Genomic DNA, 23,703 nt, shown 5'->3' on the forward strand with positions numbered 1-23,703 from the left:
AAAATACTTATGGGAGGAAATATGGAGAGAAAATGTAGAGCACAGACTGAAGGAAAGGCCATACAGAGACTGTCCCACCTGGGGATCCATTCCATATACAGTCACCAAACCCAGACACCATTGTGAATACTCAGAAGTGCATGCTCAAAGGAGTCTAATATAGCTGCCTCCTGAGAGGCTCTGCCAGTGCCTGATAAATACAGAAGTGGATGCTCACAGCCAACCATTAGACTGAGCACAGGGTCCCCAATGGAAGAGTTAGAGAAAGGACTGAAGGAGCTGATAGGAATAACAGTATCAACCAACCAGAGCTCCTAGGGGCTAAATCACCAACCAAAGAGTACACATAGAGGGACCCATGGCTCCATCCATATATGTAGCAGAGGATGGCCTTGCTGGGCATCAATGGGAGAAGAGGCCCTTGGTACCATAAAGACTTGATGCCCCATTGTTGGGGAATGTAAGGGCAGGGAACCAAGAGTGGGTGAGTGGGTGGGTGGGGAGACACCCTCACAGAAGCAGGAGGAGGAGGATGGGTAGGGAGTTTCTGAGGGGGAAAAATCAAGAAAGGGCATCACATTTGAAATGTAAATAAATAAAATATCCACTAAAACAATATTGCATTGAATACCTAATTATTTCACATTTTACAATAATTCGTGTATTAATGAACAGATTAGCAGGAAAATTTTTGAGGTGATGTGTTGGTATAAACTGTAGAGTTGGCTTCATGGATAATACTTCTCTCCAAGCTTATCAAGTTTTATATATTAGGTATATAAAGCAATTTCAAGGCAAGAACACTCCAATATTGTGGCTATAAACAATATATTGTAGCATTGCCAGATCTCAGACAAATTCTAAGAATCATGCACCCTTTGTGCATAAAAGCCACAATCACTAAATCATAAACATTGCATGTAAAATGTAGTTAAGTTTTCCCAGAATTACCTTGTACAAGAATGAGCAGTATTCCAATTGAATGAGAGGAGTGGAGCTTGTAATGTTTGGCTGGTCACAAGGTGGAAGACATATCCATAGCCAGCTGCACACACTCTGTTGCCCTACAGAATTTAAGGGGGATTTGAAAAATAGTTACATGCTAAAGTTGCTATTTTAAAAAAGGAATTTTATTAGACATTTCTACTTTCTTATTCTATTCTTTTCATGTATGGTGGAGTAAGTTGTTCCATATCCCACTACAGGATCACCCCCTCCCACTGCTTCCCAAACTCCAGACAACTTGGCTGCACTAGAAATTGCCCATCTCAATAACTAGCAACCCTTTAAATCCTTCTTGAAGATTCCATGGTGAGGAGGTACCCTTATTAGTTTTATGTCAACAAATAAGATTCATTTTGAAGTGGGGACTCTCAATTGAGAAAATGCTGCCACAAGGTCTGCCTGTAAGCAAGTCAGTAGTGCATTTTCTTGGTTAATGATTGATGTGGGTGAGCCCAGTTTCCATGGGGTGGTACTTCCCCTGGGGCGTGGTCCTAGATGGCTTAAGAAAGCAGGCTGAGAAAGCTATGAGAAGCAAATCAGTAAGCAGCATTCTTCCATGGCCTCTGTTTCAGTTGCTTCCTCCAGGTTCCTACCCTGCTCATATTCCTGCCCTAAATTTCCTCAGTGATGGACTACTGTCTAGAAGTGTAAGCTAAAATAAACCTTTTTTTATCCACATGTGCCTTTTGGTCAGAGTGCTCAAAAGAAACCCAAACTAAGACAGAAGGTTTCCTGTGACACTGCATAAGAGGATAGAGTTATTTGGGTATTCCCTATTGGTACTTATCATGAGACACAGCTTTCCAAGGTAATTGCCAAGTCTGCAGTCTTCTCCCTTGTTTATCCTTAGTTCTGAGACATGTTGACTAAGTTCAGTTACAAGCTAAATCTCTTCAACACACTTTTGTTCTTCTCAAATTACTAAATTACCTCAATATTTCTTCATAGAGTACACTAAATAATTTAATATTTTATGTGTTTTTTATGAAATCTAGCTTCTCCATGGGTTGCTATTCCAATTGAATTAGAAATTCAATTCTGATCAAACAGAAGTATAATTAAGTTATTTAAAAAAAAAACTCTATGAAGTATTTACATAATTTTCATTGCTGTCTAATACACACTAATACAGAGTTTAAAATAATAATTTCTTGAAAGGTCTAATCCTGTGTGGGTGCATGTGCGTGCGTGTGTGTGTGTGTGTGTGTGTGCGTGTGTATGTTGTATGTCATATGTGTTTGTGTATGTGTTTATATATGTATGTTCATATATATATTTAATTGGCCTACCAAATATTTGCAAAGACTTTTACTCATTACCAACAACTTAAAATGAGAAGACAATATAAAAATTCAAATTCAACTGTGATGGTTTGAGTAAGAAAGGTCTCCATATGCGCATGTATTTGAATGGTTGGCTCCCAACACATAGACAGTTTTGGAAGGACTTTCGGGTTTCAAGATCTCATGTCAGACCTAGTTTTGCCCCCTCTTTCTGCCTGCTCCCTGCAAATCAGGATGTAGTCTCTCAGATAAAGCTCCATTCCCCTGCTTGATTGTCTGCTGTCATGTTTCCTGCTATCATGATCATGAAATGACCCTCTGACATTGTAGTGAAGGCTCAATTAAATGCTTTCTGTTATGAGCTGTCTCAATCATTGTGTCTCTTCACAGCAATAGAACAGTAACTAAGATAATCCTGAGAGTCCTCACTCTTAGCAGAACCTGGGAGCATTTAGAGATGGGGGAGTCTAACTTCTTGACCTATGAATTTTCTTGCCATAGTACACTCACTTCCTGCTTCTCTCATTCCTGATAAATACCTGTTCATTGTTGGACACTGAATTTGCAATCAAATCCTCACTGCAGAAAGCAAAATAAATGGAATTCTGGCTGTTCAGTGGCTGTTTCTATTTGTCCTGTCCTAAATTGTACCTGCATCCTCTCAGTGGTACACTGTCACATCTCAGAGCAGCAGCAATCCTTTCTCCACTATTTGGAAGATCAAATGTGGATTAAAACACACTGTTGGTGAGAATGTAGGGTGGAACCACCACTCTATCATAGCCATATCATACACAGACTGTATATTTTCATATGTATGAGGCACAGTCCTATAAGGAAAGTCTGTAAGTAGATTACTGGTTGTCTGGAGGTAAGAAGACAATGGGGAGGGGGTGACAATGAGTATAAGCATTATAGGGGGATGATGAAAATGTTCTGATTTGCTATGAAGATGGTTCTTCAGCTCTACCAATACAAGCAGGCTGTTTTGCTGTATACTTTAATTAAATCTGTCATAATAGAATAAATTCTATCTTTATAAACCCTTTACTTCTAAGATTTCAGAACCCTCTTCAAAGTCCCTGAGATACTCAACCCATTTCACTGGCAGGTAGTCCTTATTTTCTTTAGGTTGAATAAGCTTGCTTTATCTGATGGTTCCAAGTCACTCTACAGCAAAATTTTTATTAATGTTTATTATGAAATTAAAGCATAATTTGGGGTCTTATTAAACCTCGAGCTGGGGTGACCCACTGACATCTGATGTGTATCAGCATTATCTGCAAAAGGTGGAGCTTAAAGATCCTATTCTTTGGATATCTCTCATGTACACACAAAGCCCATGGGGGTGAAGGAATTCTCTTTCCTCAGAGGGCTTCAGTCTGTAAGTGCCAGTCAGGGTTAGACTTTCCCTGAATCTGAAAGACTGATCACAGGACCTGGTCAGAGAGCTAACACATGCTGAAACAATCATCTTGCTGTTTACTTAACTTAATTTGGTATTTATTGTGGGCCCCAAAGCCTCTTTACCCTGGCTGCTTGTAAATAGTCTTTCCCTGGTTTTCCACAGTTACAGAATGTTTTCTTCCTAAGTGAACTTGTTAGCCTGTTCTCTCTTTGCTAAGCTTCATTATTTGAGATTCCCAAAAGTTCTTCTATTTCCTGAGGTCATTTCCAATTCTAGTCTCATTTCTCTTACCACACAGGATTCAGAAAATGCCACTTATAGTTATCTATTTATTGTGGTTTATGAAGTTGAATTGCCATTCAAGAGACCACAGGGCTTCAGGAACTCGGAGCCTTCTCTAAGACATCATTGATTTTAAGGGATCACAATGTAGAGAATACAGACCAAGGATAGTTTTATGACATGTGTGGAAATATCTGGAAACAGTTTTTCCCACACTTCACAGGGCAGAGAAGAGTGTCATTAATATTTAAAAGAATGGTATGTAGAGGAAACCTGCAACTATCCACCCCGAAGGACCACAGTTGAAAAAGCCTACTTACTAGCCTACCGTGTGTTATCAAAGTAATTCACATCCACCTCCCACTATCCCTTATTGATGGAATTCCATGTTTTTATGCTAAATATGAAAATGCAATTAATTATAATGAGAACTTTTTTAGCAGTCTTTATAAGGAATGTATTCGTCTTTTCAAATAATCAACTCTAGCACTAAGCATCCTCAAAGAGAATATTACCTAGCTATTTCAGTCCTATGCTAAAAAAAAAGGGGGGGTACGCTAATAATTCTCTGCCTCAGAAAGAATCCTCATCTCTCAGGAGGTGAACATAAGTGCTCAATATATCTGTCTAAAACAGTGAGACACCATAGTGTCTGGCATTGCTTATTTCCAATTGTCAGCAAATATCATACAGATATCTTCCAGAACATCCTATAGCTACCTCTACCACATACATGTAAGACCACACCTCTAACTCAAACCATGATCCACAAGTACCTAAGAACAATAAATAGATCAAACAAGAAAGCTCTAGGGGCAGGAAGATGGTATGATTAGTACAGTTCTTCCATGCAACCATGAAGACAAAAGTCAGATCCCCAGCTTCCATGTAAAAAGCTTTACATAGCCCCTCATGCTGTTTGTATTTCTAGTGCTGAAAGTAAATTCAAGAGATTCACTTGGGTTTGTTGACCAAGTATCAACTGAATAGGTGTGCTCCAAAATCAGTGAGGTACCCTACGTCGATAAACAGCACAGAGGGCCAGAAAGTTGACCAGAGTACATCAATAAATAACACAGAGGGCCAGAAAGTTGACCTGAGTTTCACCTCTGAAGCACACACGGTAGAAGGAAAATATCAATTCCTATAAGTTGTCATCTCACTTTTACTTACATGCACATGCATATGTACACACATGTATGCAAGTACATGCACACACACACATGCAATGAATACATTTTAATATTTCAAACAAATTAGTTGGATATCTACTAAGATAGACATCTGACATAAAAGTTTGGCTTACACACACACACACACACACACACACACATGCATACATATGCCTACACAAATGTATGTACACATCAATGTTATATTAAATGAGGAAAAACTGAAAGCATTTCCTCTAGGATTAGAGATGAGACAAGGTGTCAATCTCTCCATTCTTTTCAATATAGTACACACACACACTGTTTACTCTTAAACACTTACCTTTTCTACAAGTGCACAAATAATGAGAATATACACCAGAGGCTGACAATGCCAGTCTCAGTTTAATATATGCATTATTTATTACCAATGTATGCAAGCTCATCACCAAGACTTCATGAGGAGGAATGTTCTGAAAGTTCAGAAAGATATTCCATAATCCTCTTTCATTACCGCTGCCAGCACCAGTGGGCTGCAAGCATTTTGAACAGGTGAGAGTATTTGTTGAATCAACCTGCCTCAGTGCCATTGATATTTATGCAACATGTGAGTGATCACATATAAACACTCACCAAGTACATTTATAGTTCGTAGGAATATTACACCTTTGGTCCTATGTTAGCCAGTAAGACTCACTTTTCTTATAAAAGAAGTAAATCAGCAGCCAGCCCACGTTACTGCTCAGCCCTTTCTCTTACTTCCAATTGGTTACTCTACAAAGAATTCATGAAGAAACCACATACTTATGCAAGCAGCCAGAGGCTTGCAGCAAAGGGTTTAAGGCAAGCAGGGAATTTTGTGTGGAAATCAATTCTTTGCCGAAGTCAATGTGTTATGGACATTCAAGCAAGAGAAATCCCAGAGAGAAATTAAATGACCAAGTAAAGCCATCTCCTTGAGGTCTGTGCATCTGTAGTGACTAAAAAAAAAAAAGTGGGAGGGAGGGTGATGTAACCCTTTAGGCAGCTCTTACATATGCATTACCTATTGAGTGGGCAGAGCCAGAGAACTGAGGTTGGGTCCTTTAAAACAGAATTCCTTACAAAACTGGTTAACAAACCAGAACAAATTCTCTCAAATCAAATGGATGTCACCATCGGATTCCTTTTCCCATGGACTCTCATAAGTAACTCTGTGCTCATAGGAAGACTCCAACACCTATGTAAGTATGGACCAGTCTGAAGCAGTGGGAGTGAGCTGTCTCCTATGGCTGGATGTAGTCTTTCCAACAGGAGGGAATGGGGAGTGTGGGATCATGAATATTATGTCAGATAAAAGAAATGGAAGACAGATTACCAATACCAGAACTGTTGAGAGATGACAAATGTAGCACAGACAGCAAAAACTAGAGTGATGCATGGAGACATGGCAACCAATGCGTTCTTAGAAACCAAGGCAATGTTTCCCATGGGAGTGTAGAAAGATGGCTACGCACCTGTAGACTCCAGCAAGATGCTACAAAAGTGCTCACCGATGAAGGCACAGTGTAGACTTTCATTTTCAGAGAGACTGACTTATTAGACTTGCCTGCTACCTGAGTAGGGAGAGAGCTGACAAATTGCAGATAGAAAAACTAAAAAAGAAAAGAGAAGAGGAGAGGAGAGGAGGAGGAGGAGGAGGAGGAGGAGGAGGAGGAGGGGAGGAGGAGGGGAGGAGGAGGGGAGGAGGGGAGGAGGAGGGGAGGAAGAGAGGAGGAGGGAGGGGAGGAGGAGGGGAGGAGGAAGGGAGGAGGAGGGGAGGAGGAGGGGAGGAGGAGGGGAGGAGGAGGGGAGGAGGAGGGGAGGAGGAGGGGAGGAGGAGGGGAGGAGGAGGGGAGGGGAGGGGGAAGGGAGGAGGGAAGGGAAGGGGGAAGGGGACGGAAAAGAAATTCCTTTGTACTATGAAGAGTTGAAGGTGAGTGAGTTTCAAAGGTGTCCAACTAGAAATGAAGATGAACTCTACACTGTGGCTAAGAATTTGGTTGAAGTTTCTGGGTTAGTCCAAGGGAGGAATGACATAAAACCACAAACTATTGTCCAAAGTTTAAAACCACTAAGTCCGAGATTTCAAAGACTGGCTCAAAGGTAGAGGAGTGTGTTCATGTGTTTCTAGATTGAATGTTGGCAATGGAAAAATAGACTATGTTCTTCAAGCTTCCAAAAGGGACTTGTCTTGTTTACTATTATTACACCAATGATATGTTCCTATTTTTATGTCATTCAGTGACCAGAGACAGGTTATTGGAGGAAGCCAGGTAAAAGGAATGAAAGAAGACTCTGGAACTTCTTGTGAGTCTGAAATTATTTCCAAATTAAATTTTCAAGGATCAGGATATATCTCAGTGAGTTATGAGGACCTGCAATCAGATTGCTGGCACCTACGTAGAGCATAGCAGTGCACACCCACTATTTCAATCTCAGGAGTCAGAAACAGACAGACAGGTGCTGAGTTCACTGACCAGCAGTCAAGCTAAATCAGTTACCTCTGAATTCAGTGAGAGACTCGACATCCAAAACTGCATAAATAAAATAACTCATAGAAGAATAGAGGAAGAAAGTAGATGTTGAATTTCTGGAATCCTCATGTATGAGCACACAAATGCACACATATGTGTGCTCTTCTGTGCATGCCCATGCATACATGTGCTCATGTATGCAAACAAGAACCAATCACAAGGATATAAAACGACAAAGTTTAAAATAAGAGGGGCAAACCTAATTAATCCCTGTAATATAGGGGCAGATAAGGCTACAGTACATTCCCTTGAGAGATAATTCCAGAGTCAGTCAAACAGTGGGACATGAAAGCCACTATCATAGGACAGGGAAGGAATTATGAAGTTACTCTCTCCTGTGAGGAAAAACTTTCTCTTTATTTATTAGGTATTTTCCTCATTTACATTTCAAATGCTATCCCAAAAGTCCCCCATACCCACCCACCCACATTCCCCTACCCACCCACTTCCAATTCTTGGCCCTGGTGTTCCCCTGTACTGAGCCATATAAAGTTTGCAAGAGCAAGGGGCCTATCTTCCCAATGATGGCTGACTAGGCCATCTTCTGCTACATATGCAGCTAGAGACACGAGCTCCAGGGGTACTGGTTAGTTCATACTGTTGTTCCACCTATAGGGTTGCAGACCCCTTTAGCTCCTTGGGTACTTTCTCTAGCTCCTCCATTAGGGCCCTGTGTTCCATCCAATAGCTAACTGTGAGCATCCACTTCTGTGTTTGCTAGGCCGCGGCATAGTCTCACAAGAGACAGCTATATCAGGGTCCTTTCAGCAAAATCTTGCTGGCGTATGCAATGGTGTCAGCGTTTGGAGGCTCATTATGGGATGGATCCCCGGGTGTGGCAGTCTCTAGATGGTCCATCCTTTCCTCTCAGCTCCAAACTTTGTCTCTGTAACTCCTTCCATGGGTGTTTTGTTCCCAATTCTAAAAGGGGCAAAGTGTGGACTTCATTCTTGAGTTTCAGGTGTTTTGCAAATTGGATCTTGTATCTTGGGTATTCTAAGTTTCTGGGCTAATATCCACTTATCAGTGAGTACATAGCATGTGAGTTCTTTTGTGATTGTGTTACCTCACTCAGGATGATGCCCTCCAGGTCCATCCATTTGCCTAGGAATTTCACAAATTCATTCTTTTTAATAGCTGAGTAGTACTCCATTGTATAAATGTACCATATTTTCTGTACCCATTCCTCAGCTGAGGGACATCTGAGTTCTTTCCAGCTTCTGGCTATTATAAATAAGGCTGCTATGAACATAGTGGAGCATTTGTCCTTCTTACCAGAATGGACAGATTGTGGAAACAGAAACATCTATGTGCTGCCAGAGATGAAAGATTAGGGGATCTTATAACCTAGTTGCTAACATATATATATATATATATATATATATATATATACATATATATATATACACACATATACATACATATATATATATATGCACACGTACATATATTATATATATAAATATATTTGTAACTATATATTTAAATATATATAATATTTTGTATATAAATACATATATTGCAAATATAATATTTGTATTTAAATATAAATACACACATATTTGTTTTAAAGGAAATAATCCTACAAAGAAAAAACCCAAATATATAGAAATAAAAGGCATCCAAAAGAGGAGCAAGTATATGATTTCAGCTTCATTTTTCTGTTGCCAACTAGGTGTGCTTTCAAGATTGAATACTCTTCCAAAAAAATTAGACTACCTTCTAAAAGTTTAAGTGAGGAGTTTTTGCTCAACCAATATTATTACATCCATGTATTGTACCCAGATGGAGAAGGCATGCACCCAGAGTCTTCCAATATAGGCAATATAGTCTTTGTGATCTTTGCTTTCCACATGGATCTCCTGGTACCCTGCACGTAAAATGGGTCAGCTTTTCTATTGCCATAAAATATATCACCTACTCAGGGAGGCAAAGTTATTCCAGCCTCACAAAGGATGAGCTGTGAAGCTTTATCTACATGTCTACAGGCTTCTGTGCAGATGAGATTGTATTACCCAAGGAAGTCTTAAAAACTGCAACTCTCTAGGCCCCAGAGCTGGCTTCCTAGCTATGCAACAAGCCTAGTAGTGGCCAAAACATTAAGCACAACTTGTCTTGAGTTTGGTTTCTGATGATCCATGAAATTCTGCCTCCTTTGTCACTGGCCTATTAGCCAGCCCTATTAGGCACCTAAAATGGTGTGTAAGTGCTGTGCTTCAGAAAGACACAATTAAGCGTGTAAGGAGTCTTGAGCAGAGAACCACAACTTTTATTACGGGTTTTTCAACTGAGGGTAATTAAGAGCAGCTTGTCCTGTGTGCTCCTCAGAAACTGGGCATAAATGTTGTGACACTGTAACAGCGAGAGGATCTGTGGGGCCATGCATCCACAGATGCTCAGAGCAGCATCCTGGGGAAGGGAGGGCCTTAACTCCTACTGGAAGTAGACTAAGACATAAAATAACGAATGAGAAGAAAATGAAAAGGCCTCCTGCTATTGTAGTATAACTCCCCACTCACAAATATGTGGTTAATCAAAAAAAGAAAACAATCACAAAGTAGCTAAAATTTCATAGCATTAAGTTGCCCAGAATAGTGGAATAAAATTATGATTGTGCTCCTGAAACTCATATGCCTCCAGACGCAATGTCCCTCTTTTGTTAAAGATACAGGCAGACGAATATGATAGGCTACAGGTGATTTAATAAGTAATTTGCATCAGAACCAAGAGATCCAAAACAAAATACTTCAGGCTGCATTACCAGGAAGGGATCGATGTGCAATTCATTAAGGTCCCTATAGGGATCGTGCTAAAGAGCTTTTATAGGACTCCTGAGAACAACTGTTAAATTGCCCACTTGACACAAAATCATAAAGAAATTTGATACAAATTCAAGTATCAAATTGAGCAATTGAAACCAAATATCTGATGTTCCTGTGAACTGCTGGAAGAGATCCTTGTGTGCTATCAGCTTAGATTCTCCTGGTAGAACCAAAGCTCTTACCTCCATCACATTGGTGGGACTGAAAGTGTAGATGCCAGCTGGTGCCAACATTTCAGAACCGGACAGTCCCTCAGCTGCAGAAACACTGATGATCACATTGTTTCTTATTGTACTTCCCTGTTCCCACCAACCTAGTTTGAATACAGATGAATCAAATACAAGCAATTCACAATTAAAATGTATATAGCTCAATACTTTTAGACTTTGTTTATAGAACACATTTCATAAATATCTCATATATCATATCTTATATATTATTAGGTACTATAAATATGGCACTGAAGATGGCTCAATGGTTAAAAGAAATATTCTTGAGAAAGACCAAAGTTCAGTTACCAGTACTCATAATGGGCAGCTCACAACCTCCCATAATTCCAGCTTTGGGGGAACTCTAGCTCCCTCTTTTGGCCTCACAGTCACCTACACTCATGTGTACAACATGATGCACATACATTCATATGATTAAAAATAAAGTTTTAAAAAAATATGAATCTTTGATGAGGGTTGAGAGATGTTGTGATCTGTGGATACAGCAATTAGTTATTAGGAGCCATTTTAATGTCAATTTAGCTAAATAATAGTATTGTGCTTGATAAGGAAAGAAGAAAAACACACAAGTCTTCTCAAAGTTGAGTGTAATGGAATAGGATAGTTGAGAGCAGGAAGGAATTGGGGCATGAATAGGCTTCAAATATATTGCATGAAATTCTAAAAGAATTAATAAATATTTATATATCCTTAGAACATTTAGTATCTTTAATTATTTACAATAATTAATAGTATTTCATGATATTTGCCTATAAATTATGACAATCATAGATGAACTACTTGATTTAAAATAAGTTTACATATTCACCATTTTTTCTTCCAGTAACAGTCTCACTAGTGCTAAACCTTCCGTCCAGGTAGGACCCTGCGAACAGAAGATCATATTGCTTTTGAATATTTGATGTCACTCAGGAAAGTAAGAGAAAAGACAACATTATTCCTTGTTTGGATTATTTTTATTTTATTTTTATCTATGAGGCAGAGAAAGGGTACATGTTGTATGGACTATAAGTCTTAGCATCTTGTGGATCTGAAGTTTCCTTTAAAGAAAATAACCATAGGAATAGACCTTCTACTTTAATTCTTAGATGGAATCTAAGTGAACAACTTCATTGGCTAAACAGGTAGATGGCCCTGGTTAAACTCATTGAGTCACAAAAACCAAAAAGACATGAATGTAAGTAAGAGACTTGGAGTGTGGGAAATGGGGAGGGGTGGGAGGTTGGGATAAAGTGGGAACAACAAGATTGCATTAAATACACACATAGACTTGTCAAGGAATAAATTTAACCAAAATATAATAATGAATACACTGCTTCTGTTCAACCCAGCCTGGTTCTCAAATTGTATGGAAATGGGCTAGAAAGGATGAGGCACTCAAATAATGAGAATGGACTTGAAAAGCAGGAAATGCCCCAACCATGTGACACAAAGAGGTATTATTCATTAAATGGGATCAATAGTCTAGGGACAGTGCCACAGAATCCATCATTGCTAGAATCTTATTTTATCTGAGATTCCCATATCACTTAATAGATACAAGCTGTCTTAGTCAGGGTTTCTATTCCTGCACAAATATCATGACCGAGAAGCAAGATGGAGAGGAAAGGATTTATTCAGCTTACATTTCCACATTGCTGTTCATCACCAAAGGAAGTCAGAACTGGAACTCAAGAAGGTCAGGGAGCAGGAGCTGATGCAGAGGCCGTGGAGGGATGTTCCTTACTAGCTTGCTTCCCCTGGCTTGCTCAGCCTGCTCTCTTATAGAACCCAAGACTACCAGCCCAGAGGTAGCACCACCCACAAGGGGAGCTCCCCCCTTGATCACTAATTGACAAAATGCCTTACAGCTGGATCTCATGGAGGCATTTTCCCAACTGAAGCTCCTTTCTCTGTGATAACTCCAGCTGTGTCAAGTTGACACAAAATTAGCCAGTACACAAGCTTATAATTGTTTTACACATGATTACAAACTTTATAGTGAATTAAATTATAGTGAATTAAATATTTTAACTTCCTCAATTATAATACAAAGGCAATCAAAAGTCCATAATCCACTATAACCAAAGCTAAATTCCTGCTACAGGTTTGTTTGTTTTTTTAATTACTTATTCGATATCATTTTCTGCTAAGATCATACTGTTAGGATGACATCCTAAATATCTGCTTACAGTCATAGTCTCACATTTATAGAAAAAAGTAAGCCAGAGTCAAGATTCATCTGTTGGCACAGCTTCCCTATGGCCATCCTTCTCTAGCCAAAAGACTTTGTATACCTGATGACTTCTTGGTTCTACTCTTTGCCTTCAAGCCAGAGTTTGTTTTACATAGGTTCATAGACCCAATATTCCCTCACTAAACACCATCTCATTTAGGATTATAACCTGTTCAGCACTTTATCTCAAAAGGTTGTTCTTAACTGTTACATAAGCGCCCTATCTCCATCACATCACCAGGTGCAGTTAAAAAATAAAACACTAACAATTATAGTTCTGTTTTTAATTTCTACAGAAATCTCTGGTAAGCTTTATATATTATGACATAACCAGAGACTGCTTATCAATTCTTCTTTCAGCCGACTGTCCTTCATGGAGTTATCAGTACAAATGCGAAGAAGACAGTGTCTCCCAAAATCTGGTGGTAAAACAAGATGAATCTGATGATCAAAAGTGTGACACCTAATTTTAAGTTGAAAAATGCTAACCTGGAGGTGTATGGGAGAGAGACTGTTTCACATAAGTAACTGTCATGAACAGAGAGAGAAGACTTGTGCAAAATCCATGTAGCACAGGAAAATATGAGCTTTGAAAAGAATGAACTAAAGTAGCTCCTGCATCATGACAGTTCAGAGGAAGAAATGAAAAAAAAATCAAGATGAGCTTACAGAAATCAGTCGGGGTGAAAAATCACTGACAGACAATCTATCTTTAGATTTTAGCTCAGCTAAAACTTTTGGATTGTTTTCTAGGAGTAGCATAATGCCAACTGAGACTTCTAATTATCTAAGGCTAATTCTAATGTCTGGTCGTGAACTTAAAGGAACAAAAGTAGAAACTGGTGGGTAGATGGCTAGTTCTAGAACTCCAGCCTCAGCCCACCACTGACGCCCTTACATGCAAATTCAATTTTTAAAATCTGTAGCTAACACATTCCAAGCCCAAGCATCTGAGACCACACATGGACTAAGAATTATGGGAAATTACAGCAGTAAATTCTAAAACCTCCCACTAGGCATTTATTAACCTGATTTCAACTTTTAAATGATTCATTTCTTATAGATACAGTTTAGGAAGTTGCTTGGTGGTGAGTAAATGTAAATTTGGGATTTTAAGCTAGGTCTTATTTGATGATACTCAGGGAAAAAAATCAATGATTTTATACACTTAAAATTCAACAATTTGGGGGGATACTTTATGGGAGACTGCCCATCCTACTTGAGAATGTATACATTAACCAAGCAAGTTTACTTACCCAGCAGCAGGGCATGCCCTACAATCTTATAGAATACATTGCTGTCCACCTTCAGACCCCAGGTCCTGTGCATGCTAAGGCCTCTGCTGAAGGAGTTCCACACTGAACAGCTTTGGATATAAGAGCCTGAATAGGAAAGAGTAACGTAAATGTAAATGTAAATGTAAATGTAAATGTAAATGTTCACACCTTAGAGTCTCCTGTGAATCTGTTGACAACATTCAAACAAGATATACCGTCACCAAAATATATTTTCCACACAGAAAATGAAACAGTCATTTGGAAAATAAAAATAAAAAACCAAACAAATCAGGAAATTGGGCAACCAAGGCCACTGGATCATAAAGATTAAACTCACTGAAATGTAAAATACAAATGCTTGGAAGTGTTTATCCATCCAAGAAAGAAAAAGTATGGCCAAACGACAAAGCCACATGGCTGTCAAGAATTCTACCTATTCAATGCAGTATGGTAAAGCAGATTTAACCTGGATTTTTTTTAAATGTTATTTTATTTATTAGATAAATTTTCTTCATTTACATTTCTAATGCTATCCCCTTTCCTAGTTTCCTCTCTGAAAGTCCCCTATACCCTCCCTGCATCCTACTCCCCAACCCACCCACTCCCGCTTCCTAGCCCTAGCATTCCCCTATACTTGGGCATATAATCTTAAAAAATATACCTGTATAAAAATGTTGAGGCTGTTATTTCTTGGACTATAAATCAATGTTTATGACTTTCAGCTGTTCTAGTTTAGTTTCTGTTGCTGTGGTAAACACTACGACCACAAGGAAATTGGGGGTGAAAGGATTTATTACGTCTTACAGTTTACAGTCTAGCACTGAGCAATCAATGGCAAAAATCTGAAGGAGAAGCCATTGAGGAAAGTGGTTAACTTATTTGCTCTTCCATTGGCTCATGCTCAGCTAGTTTTTCATACAGCCCATGGCCACCTGCCCAGGCACAGTATCACCCACAGTGGGTTGGGGCATGATTGACAGAAATGCTATCCTGTGCTGCACAAATGTAGCTGATAGCCCACATTTATTTATTGATGGGCCCAGGGCCATGTGTCATTATTTGGAGGTAGATACAGAGATGAGATACTGAGGTAGAGTCTTCACTTTTTAAAATGTCATTTCCTTTCAGCATCATTGAGGCAGCTTCCCCTGTATTGTCATGAACTGGTTCTCAGGGCAATTTAGGGCTCTAAAAATAATTTGAATTAGGAATATTTGAATTAGGAATATCAGGCCAACATGGACCCAGACCCTCATGGGCTGGTGATCATGACTAATCTTGGTGGTCAATGTGACACACTTGGGGGAAAAAGGAGCCACAGAGAAAGCATTGCCTCCATTAGATTCTGTGGATTTATTTGTGGGGAACTGTCTTAATTATTTCTGACGATTCTATAGTGAATGCCACCATTTACTGAGGCAAATGGTATATTTGTTGCTCACTCTTACACTTCTTCAGAAGACCATATATATCTGTGCACATATAAATACATATGTATATATATATATATATATATATATATATATATATACACATACAGTTATGCATATATAATAGAACTTCATTTTTTTACATATAATGTTGAAACTAAAACAAAATTAACAAAGTTCTGAACTGAGTTTACAGTCTTGGGTTTTTCTTTCTTTTTTTTTTTTTCCAAGATAGGGTTTCTCTGTATAGCCCAGGCTGTCCTGGAATGGCCTCAAACACAGAAATCTGCCTGCCTCTGCCTCCCGAGTGCTGGGATTAAGGAACTCACACAATATGTACTCACTGATAAGTGGATATTAGCCCAGAAACTTAGGATACCTAAGATATAAGATACAATTTACTAAACGCATGAAACTCAAGAAGAATGAAGACCAAAGTGTGGACACTTTGCCCCTTCTTAGAATTGGGAACAAAACACCCATGGAAGGAGTTACAGAGACAAAGTTTGGAGCTGTGATGAAAGGATGGACCATCTAGAGACTGCCATATCCGGGGATCCATCCCATAATCAGCTTCCAAACGCTGTCACCATTGCACACACTAGCAAGATTTTGCTGAAAGGACCCAGATATAGCTGTTTCTTGTGAGACTATGCCGGGGCCTAGCAAACACAGAAGTGGATGCTCACAGTCAGCTATTGGATGGATCACAGGGCCCCCAATGGAGTAGCTAGAGAAAGTACCCAAGGAGCTGAAGGGGTCTGCAACCCTATAGGTGGAACAACATTATGGACTAACCAGTACCCTGGAGCTCTTGACTCTAGCTGCATATGTATCAAAAGATGGCCTAGTCAGCCATCACTGCAAAGAGAGGCCCATTGGACTTGCAAACTTTATATGCCCCAGTACAGGGGAACCCTAGGGCCAAAAAGGGGGAGTGGGTGGGTAGGGGATTGGGGGGGTGGGTATGGCAGACTTTTGGGATAGCATTGAAAATGTAAACGAGGAAAATACCTAATAAAAAAATTTAAAAAAAAAAGAATATGATAATAGCGGATGGAAGAAGATCAAAGTATATTATATCCATGAGTGAGATGTCATAAAGAAACCCATTAGCTTGCACAATTAATAAATTTGAATAAAAATTAAAAGTAGTCTATGTCAGTCAAGACATATTAGTTAACTTTGTAATCATATCATGACTTTTAACATTTGAGAACTATAGTTGGTACAGTATCTTTCTAAGATAAATCACTGAAATGGTCAGGACTTAAATCATGTACAATTAAAGTGGAATATTATGGTTAAAACGTTGGCTGATAGTGAACACCGAATGTGTTTCATAGATAATTAAAAAGTAACAAAGATAAATCATTTATTTTTGAAATATCAATTCAAGTTGTACATCATTTTTCTTCTCAGAGATTGTTAGAAATTTTAAGTGTTTCTCAAAAAATAAAGAACACTCGTGAAAATTTATAAGCAGAACCAAAAATCAATTTCTGTCTCATATATTTTATTTCTGTTCCTATTAGACTTATACAGTTGAATAGGTTTAAACCTTTATATCTATTTTTGAAAATAGTTATTCCAAAACTGTCTTGCTATTGGGCCAGCAAAGATTTTTACAATATATACCTACTTTGGGAATTAAAAAGGTATATAAAAGATACAGATAAGTATACTACCAATTTTACTCTAATAAATAATCCAGAACATACATAATCAGTAGTATGTATGTTTGTATGTAGCCTTACACATGGTAAACTGAATAATATCTATACTCATAGACCATTGATATCTTTATCTGTCTTTTATAAATTACAAGAAATTAACCTTAAAATCACAACGTATCTGTTAACTTGCAAATTTGTAAAGATAAAAGAGAGCAACTAAAGTAAATCTAAAATGGGTGCTTAAGTTAGAATCCTGATTTTTAGTCACATTTTAGCTACAGTATTGTCCGAGTGCGGTGATCCAGGTTGAAAGCTTTTAGAACAAATTTCCCTTGCATGTATTCTCTTGGGAACAAAATCATGGGAGCTTTTCTTATAGCAGAATGGAGGAGGTTGCTTTTGTTTCACTAATATTTATATCTATATACTGAGTCTTCATTTAAAGGTAAGATTAAGTATTGGATCTGTTTGACACTACTATAAAAATCTGTTTACACAAAGCTTTATGTTGACTATATAGGAAAATCTCCAGTTTCTGATAAGAATTTTTTTAAACACCAATAAATTAAGCCATTAATAATTGCTTCTTTCAGAAACACTGTCTACTGTGAGGTGTTTTCCAACCCCGAAACTCTATCAAAACATCTCCCCATCAGAAAGAACACACTGTGAACATGAATGGCTACTAAGTCCTCATGTGTCCAAGTTCCTCTTGCAAGTAAGTGTAACACTGGCTTTAATATGCTCCGTGTGGAACTTACTTGAGTACTAAAGTTTGAAAAGCATCTAACCTGAAAACATGTATCCATCTCTCAATTATCCAGTCCCACATATCACCATCGTGTGGTATCATCAACATAGAAGAAGAGGAAAACTGGGAGATCAACGCTGCTCCCCCTACCTCTCATAGCTCCCACCAGTGCGAGTGAGCTCAGGTGCTTATGGAAGGCCTGTCCCAGGTCTCTGAACTGCACTCCCTTCAGCTTGACGAAGCTGGGTTCCTCTGGGAAGGACTGAATGATGACTCTGGCCCCCAGATCCCTGGCTCCCAGCATCTTCTCACTCTTAGAATACAAACAGTGCTTCAAGTTACCTGAAACATATAATGATGTCCAGGGGAAAACATAGAGCATACTTCTAGATAAATCTCTGTTTACAAGACTCTATATAAAAGACAAACTGTCCAACCATCTTGTTTCACTGCTATTGATTTCTCTCTTGTTTAAACAGATCAAATTTCTAGGACATGATACTGGCCCTTGCTCTCTTATTTCCAGAAATTCCCACCACCCAAACTATCACCATAATTATCCACAAAGGGGCCGATTAGAACCTTAAAGGCCAGGTAAACTGGTGGAGATTTCAATACAGAAGCTAACCCATAGGAAAGGTGTAATAAAACGGTTCTTTCATATTAGATACTTTGGTGGAAAGTTGTAAGCACTGAATGCTATCATGCCACCTCTAGTCTTGAAGTGCCCCATGGTATTTCCCCTTTACTGCACTGTTTTGTGTTTGGGGATTTACTAAAAGTGAAATGGCAGAAAACTCCAGACAAAATACTGAGAACCTATGCCAATCTGCTTGCTCAGCTATCTTCCTACGAAGAAAAAAAAAAAAAACCAACTATCCCTAATGTATAATTGCCATTGCTACACTGTTAAGAGAACAGCACTCCAGTTAAATTCTGCTATCATGTGAAACTTAATAATGGGAAAGTAGTCCCAAAGTGGAGAAGTTGTCTTCAGAATTGAGTCAGTATCAGCCAAATTACTTCTGAGTCCACACTCAGAATAATTAAAGATGACCTAATTTGGATATACTTATTGTTCTAATTTGCTTTCTTTTGTTTGCTGTGATAAAAGCAATTTAAGGGAGCAAAGGGATTATTTCATTTTATATTTCCTGAATACAGTCAATTGTTAAGGAAAGTCAGGTTAGGCACTCCAAAACAGACCAATACTCAGAAGAAAGCTCACACGCAGATAGCCTTCTTATACAGCCCAGACTCATCTACCTAGGGATAGTGCTGCCCACAGTGGGCTAAGCTTTCCCACATTAATTTTCAGTCAGGAAAGTCTCTTACAGACATGACCAATGGTTGATCTAATATTGACAGTTCTTCAAATGAGGCTACTTCTCCCCCAGGAGACTGGAGGTTGTGTCACATTGACAACACTAACCAGCACACCTACATGTCCATATGTATTGATAGACTCGGGTTAAATTCAACAGCACAGTAATGAACAAAAGAGGTAGCAATTGATCAAAACAATGTGACACTCTCTGCTGAATTACAAAGTCTAATCCTTCAAAGAATTGATCTATAGGCAATAAATGAAGAAATGCTTTGTATTTTGTTTGTTGGTATGTTCATTTATTTTGTTTTTGTTTTGTTTTTCCTTTTAATTGGATATGTTATTTGTTTACATTTCAAATGTTATCCCTTTCCCAGTTTTCCCTCTTCAACCCCCCTATCCCATCCCTCCTACCTTCCTTCTATGAGGGTGCTCCCCCACCCACCCACCCATCCATCCAATCCCCTCACTGTCCCAACATTCCTCTACACTAGGGCAGCAAGTCTTCACAGGACCAATGGCCTCCCCTCCTAGTGATGCCAGATAACTCCCCTTCAGCTCATTTAGTCCTTCCCCTAACTCCTCCACTGGGGTCCCTGGGCTGAGTCCAATGGTTGCCTGAAAGCATCTACATCTGTATTGGTTAGGATCAGGCAAAGCCTCTCAGAAAACAGGGATATCAGGCTCCTGTCAGCAAGTGCTTCTTAGCATAAGCAATAGTGTCAGTGTTTGGTGTCTGTATGTGGGATGGATCTCCAGATGGAACAGTCTCTGGATAGCCTTTCCTTCAGTCTCTGTTCTACTCTTTGTCCCTATATTTACTTTAGACAGGAGGAATTCTGGGTTAAAATTTTGGAGATGGATGGGTGGCCCCATCCTTCAACCAGAGAGCCATGCCTAACCTCTAAATGTGATCTCTACTGGTTCTCCCTCCCCTTTGTGGGGTATTTCAGCTCATGTCATCCCTGCAGGATCCTGGGAGGCTCTTGCTTTCATGACATCTGAGACTTTCATGATGCTACTCCCATTTCCCCATCCCTGATTGCTACATACATCTGTTCAATTTCTTGATGTTTTATACAACTCCTTCATCTCCTCTCATACCTAGTTTTGCCCCTACTTTTTCCCTACTAATCTTCTCTTCCTCTCAAGTCCCTCCCACCCTCTACTCCCCTTGATGATATTGAACCCCCATCTAAGTAGGACTGAAGCATCCAATTTTGGTCTTCCATCCTCTGAGCTTCATGTGGTCCATGAGTTGTGTCATGGATATTCCACACTCTTGGCCTAATATTCACTTATCAGTGATTACATACCATGTGTGTTCTTTCGTGAGTGAGTTTCCACACTCAGGATGATATTTTCTAGATCCATCCATCTGCCTGTGAATTTTGTGAAGTCATTGCTTTTAGTAGCTGAATACTACTCCATTGTATACCACATTTTCTGTATCCATTCTTCTGCTGAGGGATTATCTGGGTTACCTCCAACCTCTGGCTATTATAAATATGGCTGTTATGAACATAGTGGACCATGTGTCCCTATTACATGTTGGAACATCTTCTGGGTGTATGTACAGGAGTGACATAGTTGTGTCCTCAAGTGGTACCATGTCCAAATTTCTGAGGAACTGCCAGACTGATTTCAAGAATTGTTGCACCAGCCTGCAATCCCACCAAGATTGGGAGAGTACTCAACCTTCTTTACATCCTTGGCAGCATCTGCTGTCACCTGAGTTATCAATCCTAGCCATTCTGACTGGTGTGAGGTAGACTCTCAGGATACTTTTGACTTATATGTCCCTGATGACTAAGGATGTAATAGTGATTGCTGCTTTTTGTGATTTTTGTTATTTTCAGGTGGAATTATGTTTTTGTGGCTATCTTTGTTTGGTTTTGTTGAAAGAAGATTAATTTCTTGCTTTTTCTAGGGTGTAGTTTCCCTCCTTATGTTGGAGTTTTTCCTTTATTATCCTTTTTAAGGCTGGATATGTGGAAAGATGTTGTATAAATTTGGTTTTGCCAAGGAATATCTTGGTTTATTCATCTATGGTAATTGAGAGTTTTGCTGGGGATAGTAGCCTGGGGTGGTATTTGTATTCTTTTAGAGACTGTATGATATCTGAACATGATCTTCAAGCTTTCATAGTCTCTGGTAAGAAGTCTAGTGTAGGTTAACTGCTGTGGCTGCACCTCCTTCTTCTCAGCATCATGACTGCCACCATGCCTACTGCATACAGGAAACTCACCTCAGGCACAATGACAGACACTACCTCATAGTAAAAGGCTGGAAAACAATTTTCCAAACAAACAGTCTGAAGAAACAAGCTGGAGTAGCCATTCTAAATTCGAATAAAATCAACTTCCAACCCAAAGTTATCAAGAAAGACAAGGAGGGGCACTTCATACACATCAAAGGTAAAATCTTCCAAGATGAACTCTCAATTCTGAATATCTATGCTCCAAATGCAAGGGCATCCACATTCATTAAGGAAACTTTGATAAAGCTCAAAGCACACATATCACATCACACAATAATAGTGGGAGACCTCAACACCCAACTCTCATCAATGGACAACAGATCCTGGAAACAGAAACTAAACAGAGACACATTGAAACTAATGAAAGTAATGGAACAAATGGATTTAATAGACATCTACAAAACATTTTATCATAAAACAAGAGGATATACCTTCTTCTAAGCACCTCATGGTACCTTCTCCAAAACTGACCATATAATTGGCCACAAAACAGGTCTCAACAGATACAAAAATATTGAAATTGTCCCATGCATCTATCAGATCACCATGGACAAAGGCTGATCTTCAATAACAACATAAAAATAGAAAGCCAACATTGACGTGGAAGCTGGACAACACTCTAATCAATAATAACTTGGTCATGGAAGAAATAAATAAAGAGATTAAAGACATTATAGAGTTTAATTAAAATGAAGCCAGAACATACCCAAACTTATGGGACATAATGAAAGCATTCCTAAGAGAAAAACTCATACCTCTGAGTGCCACAAAAAAGTAACTAGAGAGAGCATACACTAGCAGCTTGACAACAGAACCCGAGGAAACACAAAGCATCATCAGATCCTACTACAAAAGGCTACACTCAACAAACGTGGAAAACCTGGATGAAATGGACAACTTCCTAGACAGATACCAGGTACCAAAGTTAAATCAGGATCAGATTAACGATCTAAACAGTCCCATTTCCCCTAAAGAAATAGAAGCAGTCATAAATAGTCTCCCAACCAAAAAAAAAAAAAAAAAAAAAAAAGCCAAGGACCAGATGGGTTTAGTGCAGAGTTCTATCAGACCTTCAAAGAATTCCAATTCCAACCCTCTTCAAACTATTCCACAAAATAGAAACAGAAGGTACTCTACCCAATTCATTCTATGAAGCCACAATTACTCTGATACCTAAACCACACAAAGAACCAACAAAGAAAGAGAACTTCAGACCAATTTCCCTTATGAATATCGATGCAAAAACACTCAATATAATCCTCACAAACCGAATCCAATAAGGCAACAAAATGATAATCCATCATGATCAAGTAGGCTTAATTCCAGGGATGCAGGGATGGTTTAATATATGGAAATCCATCAATGTAATCCACTATATAAACAAACTCAAAGACAAAAAAAACACATGATCATCACATCAGATGCTGAGAAAGAATTTGACAAAATCCAACACCCCTTCATGATAAAAGTCTTGGAAAGATCAAGAATTAAAGGCCCATACCTAAACTTAATAAAAGCAATATACAGCAAACCATTAGCCAACATGAAACTAAATGGGGAGAAACTTGAAACAATCCCACTAAAATTAGGGACTAGACAAGGCTTCCCACTTTCTCCCTACCTATTCAATATAGTACTTGAAGTCCTAGCCAGAGCAATTCGACAACAAAAGGAGATCAAGGGGATACAAATTGGAAAGGAAGAAGTCAAAATATCACTTTTTGCAGATGATATGATAGCATATATAAGTGACCCTAAAAATTCCACAAGAGAACTCCTAAACCTGATAAGCAGCTTCAGTGCAATAGCTGGATATAAAATTAACTCAAACAAATCAATGGCCTTTCCGTACACAAAGGATAAAAGGGCTGAGAAAGAAATTAGGGAAACAACACCCTTCACAATAGTTATAAATAATAAATAATATAAAATACCTGGATGTGACTCTAACTAAGGAAGTGAAAGATCTGTATGATAAGAACTTCAAGTCTCTGGAGAAAGAAACTGAAGAAGATCTCAGAAGATGGAAAG

The 23,703-nt window shown here is 38.8% G+C and overlaps 1 protein-coding gene and 1 long non-coding RNA gene across 5 annotated transcripts in view; one reads left to right on the forward strand and one right to left on the reverse strand.

Moving 5' to 3' along the window:
* The window catches only part of Pkhd1 (polycystic kidney and hepatic disease 1), a 560,304-nt gene that overhangs the window by 305,389 nt on the left and 231,212 nt on the right, over positions 1–23,703 (reverse strand). For all 4 annotated transcript variants that reach the window (NM_153179.3, XM_011238384.3, XM_006495521.2 and 1 more), the window contains exons 40-44: positions 18,236–18,427; positions 14,208–14,333; positions 11,545–11,601; positions 10,689–10,819; positions 952–1,064 (exon numbers count right to left, since the gene is read on the reverse strand). In NM_153179.3, coding sequence (NP_694819.2) covers positions 952–1,064; positions 10,689–10,819; positions 11,545–11,601; positions 14,208–14,333; positions 18,236–18,427 — 619 coding nt within the window. The remainder of the gene's footprint in view (positions 1–951; positions 1,065–10,688; positions 10,820–11,544; positions 11,602–14,207; positions 14,334–18,235; positions 18,428–23,703) is intronic.
* 4930486I03Rik (RIKEN cDNA 4930486I03 gene) overlaps positions 1–23,703 on the forward strand; it is a 35,847-nt gene that overhangs the window by 6,714 nt on the left and 5,430 nt on the right. The window contains exon 2 of the long non-coding RNA NR_045734.1: positions 17,928–18,052. This is a non-coding gene — a long non-coding RNA (RIKEN cDNA 4930486I03 gene). The remainder of the gene's footprint in view (positions 1–17,927; positions 18,053–23,703) is intronic.

This window comes from Mus musculus, chromosome 1 (genome assembly GCF_000001635.26).
Source record: "Mus musculus strain C57BL/6J chromosome 1, GRCm38.p6 C57BL/6J".
Lineage (NCBI taxonomy): Eukaryota > Metazoa > Chordata > Mammalia > Rodentia > Muridae > Mus > Mus musculus.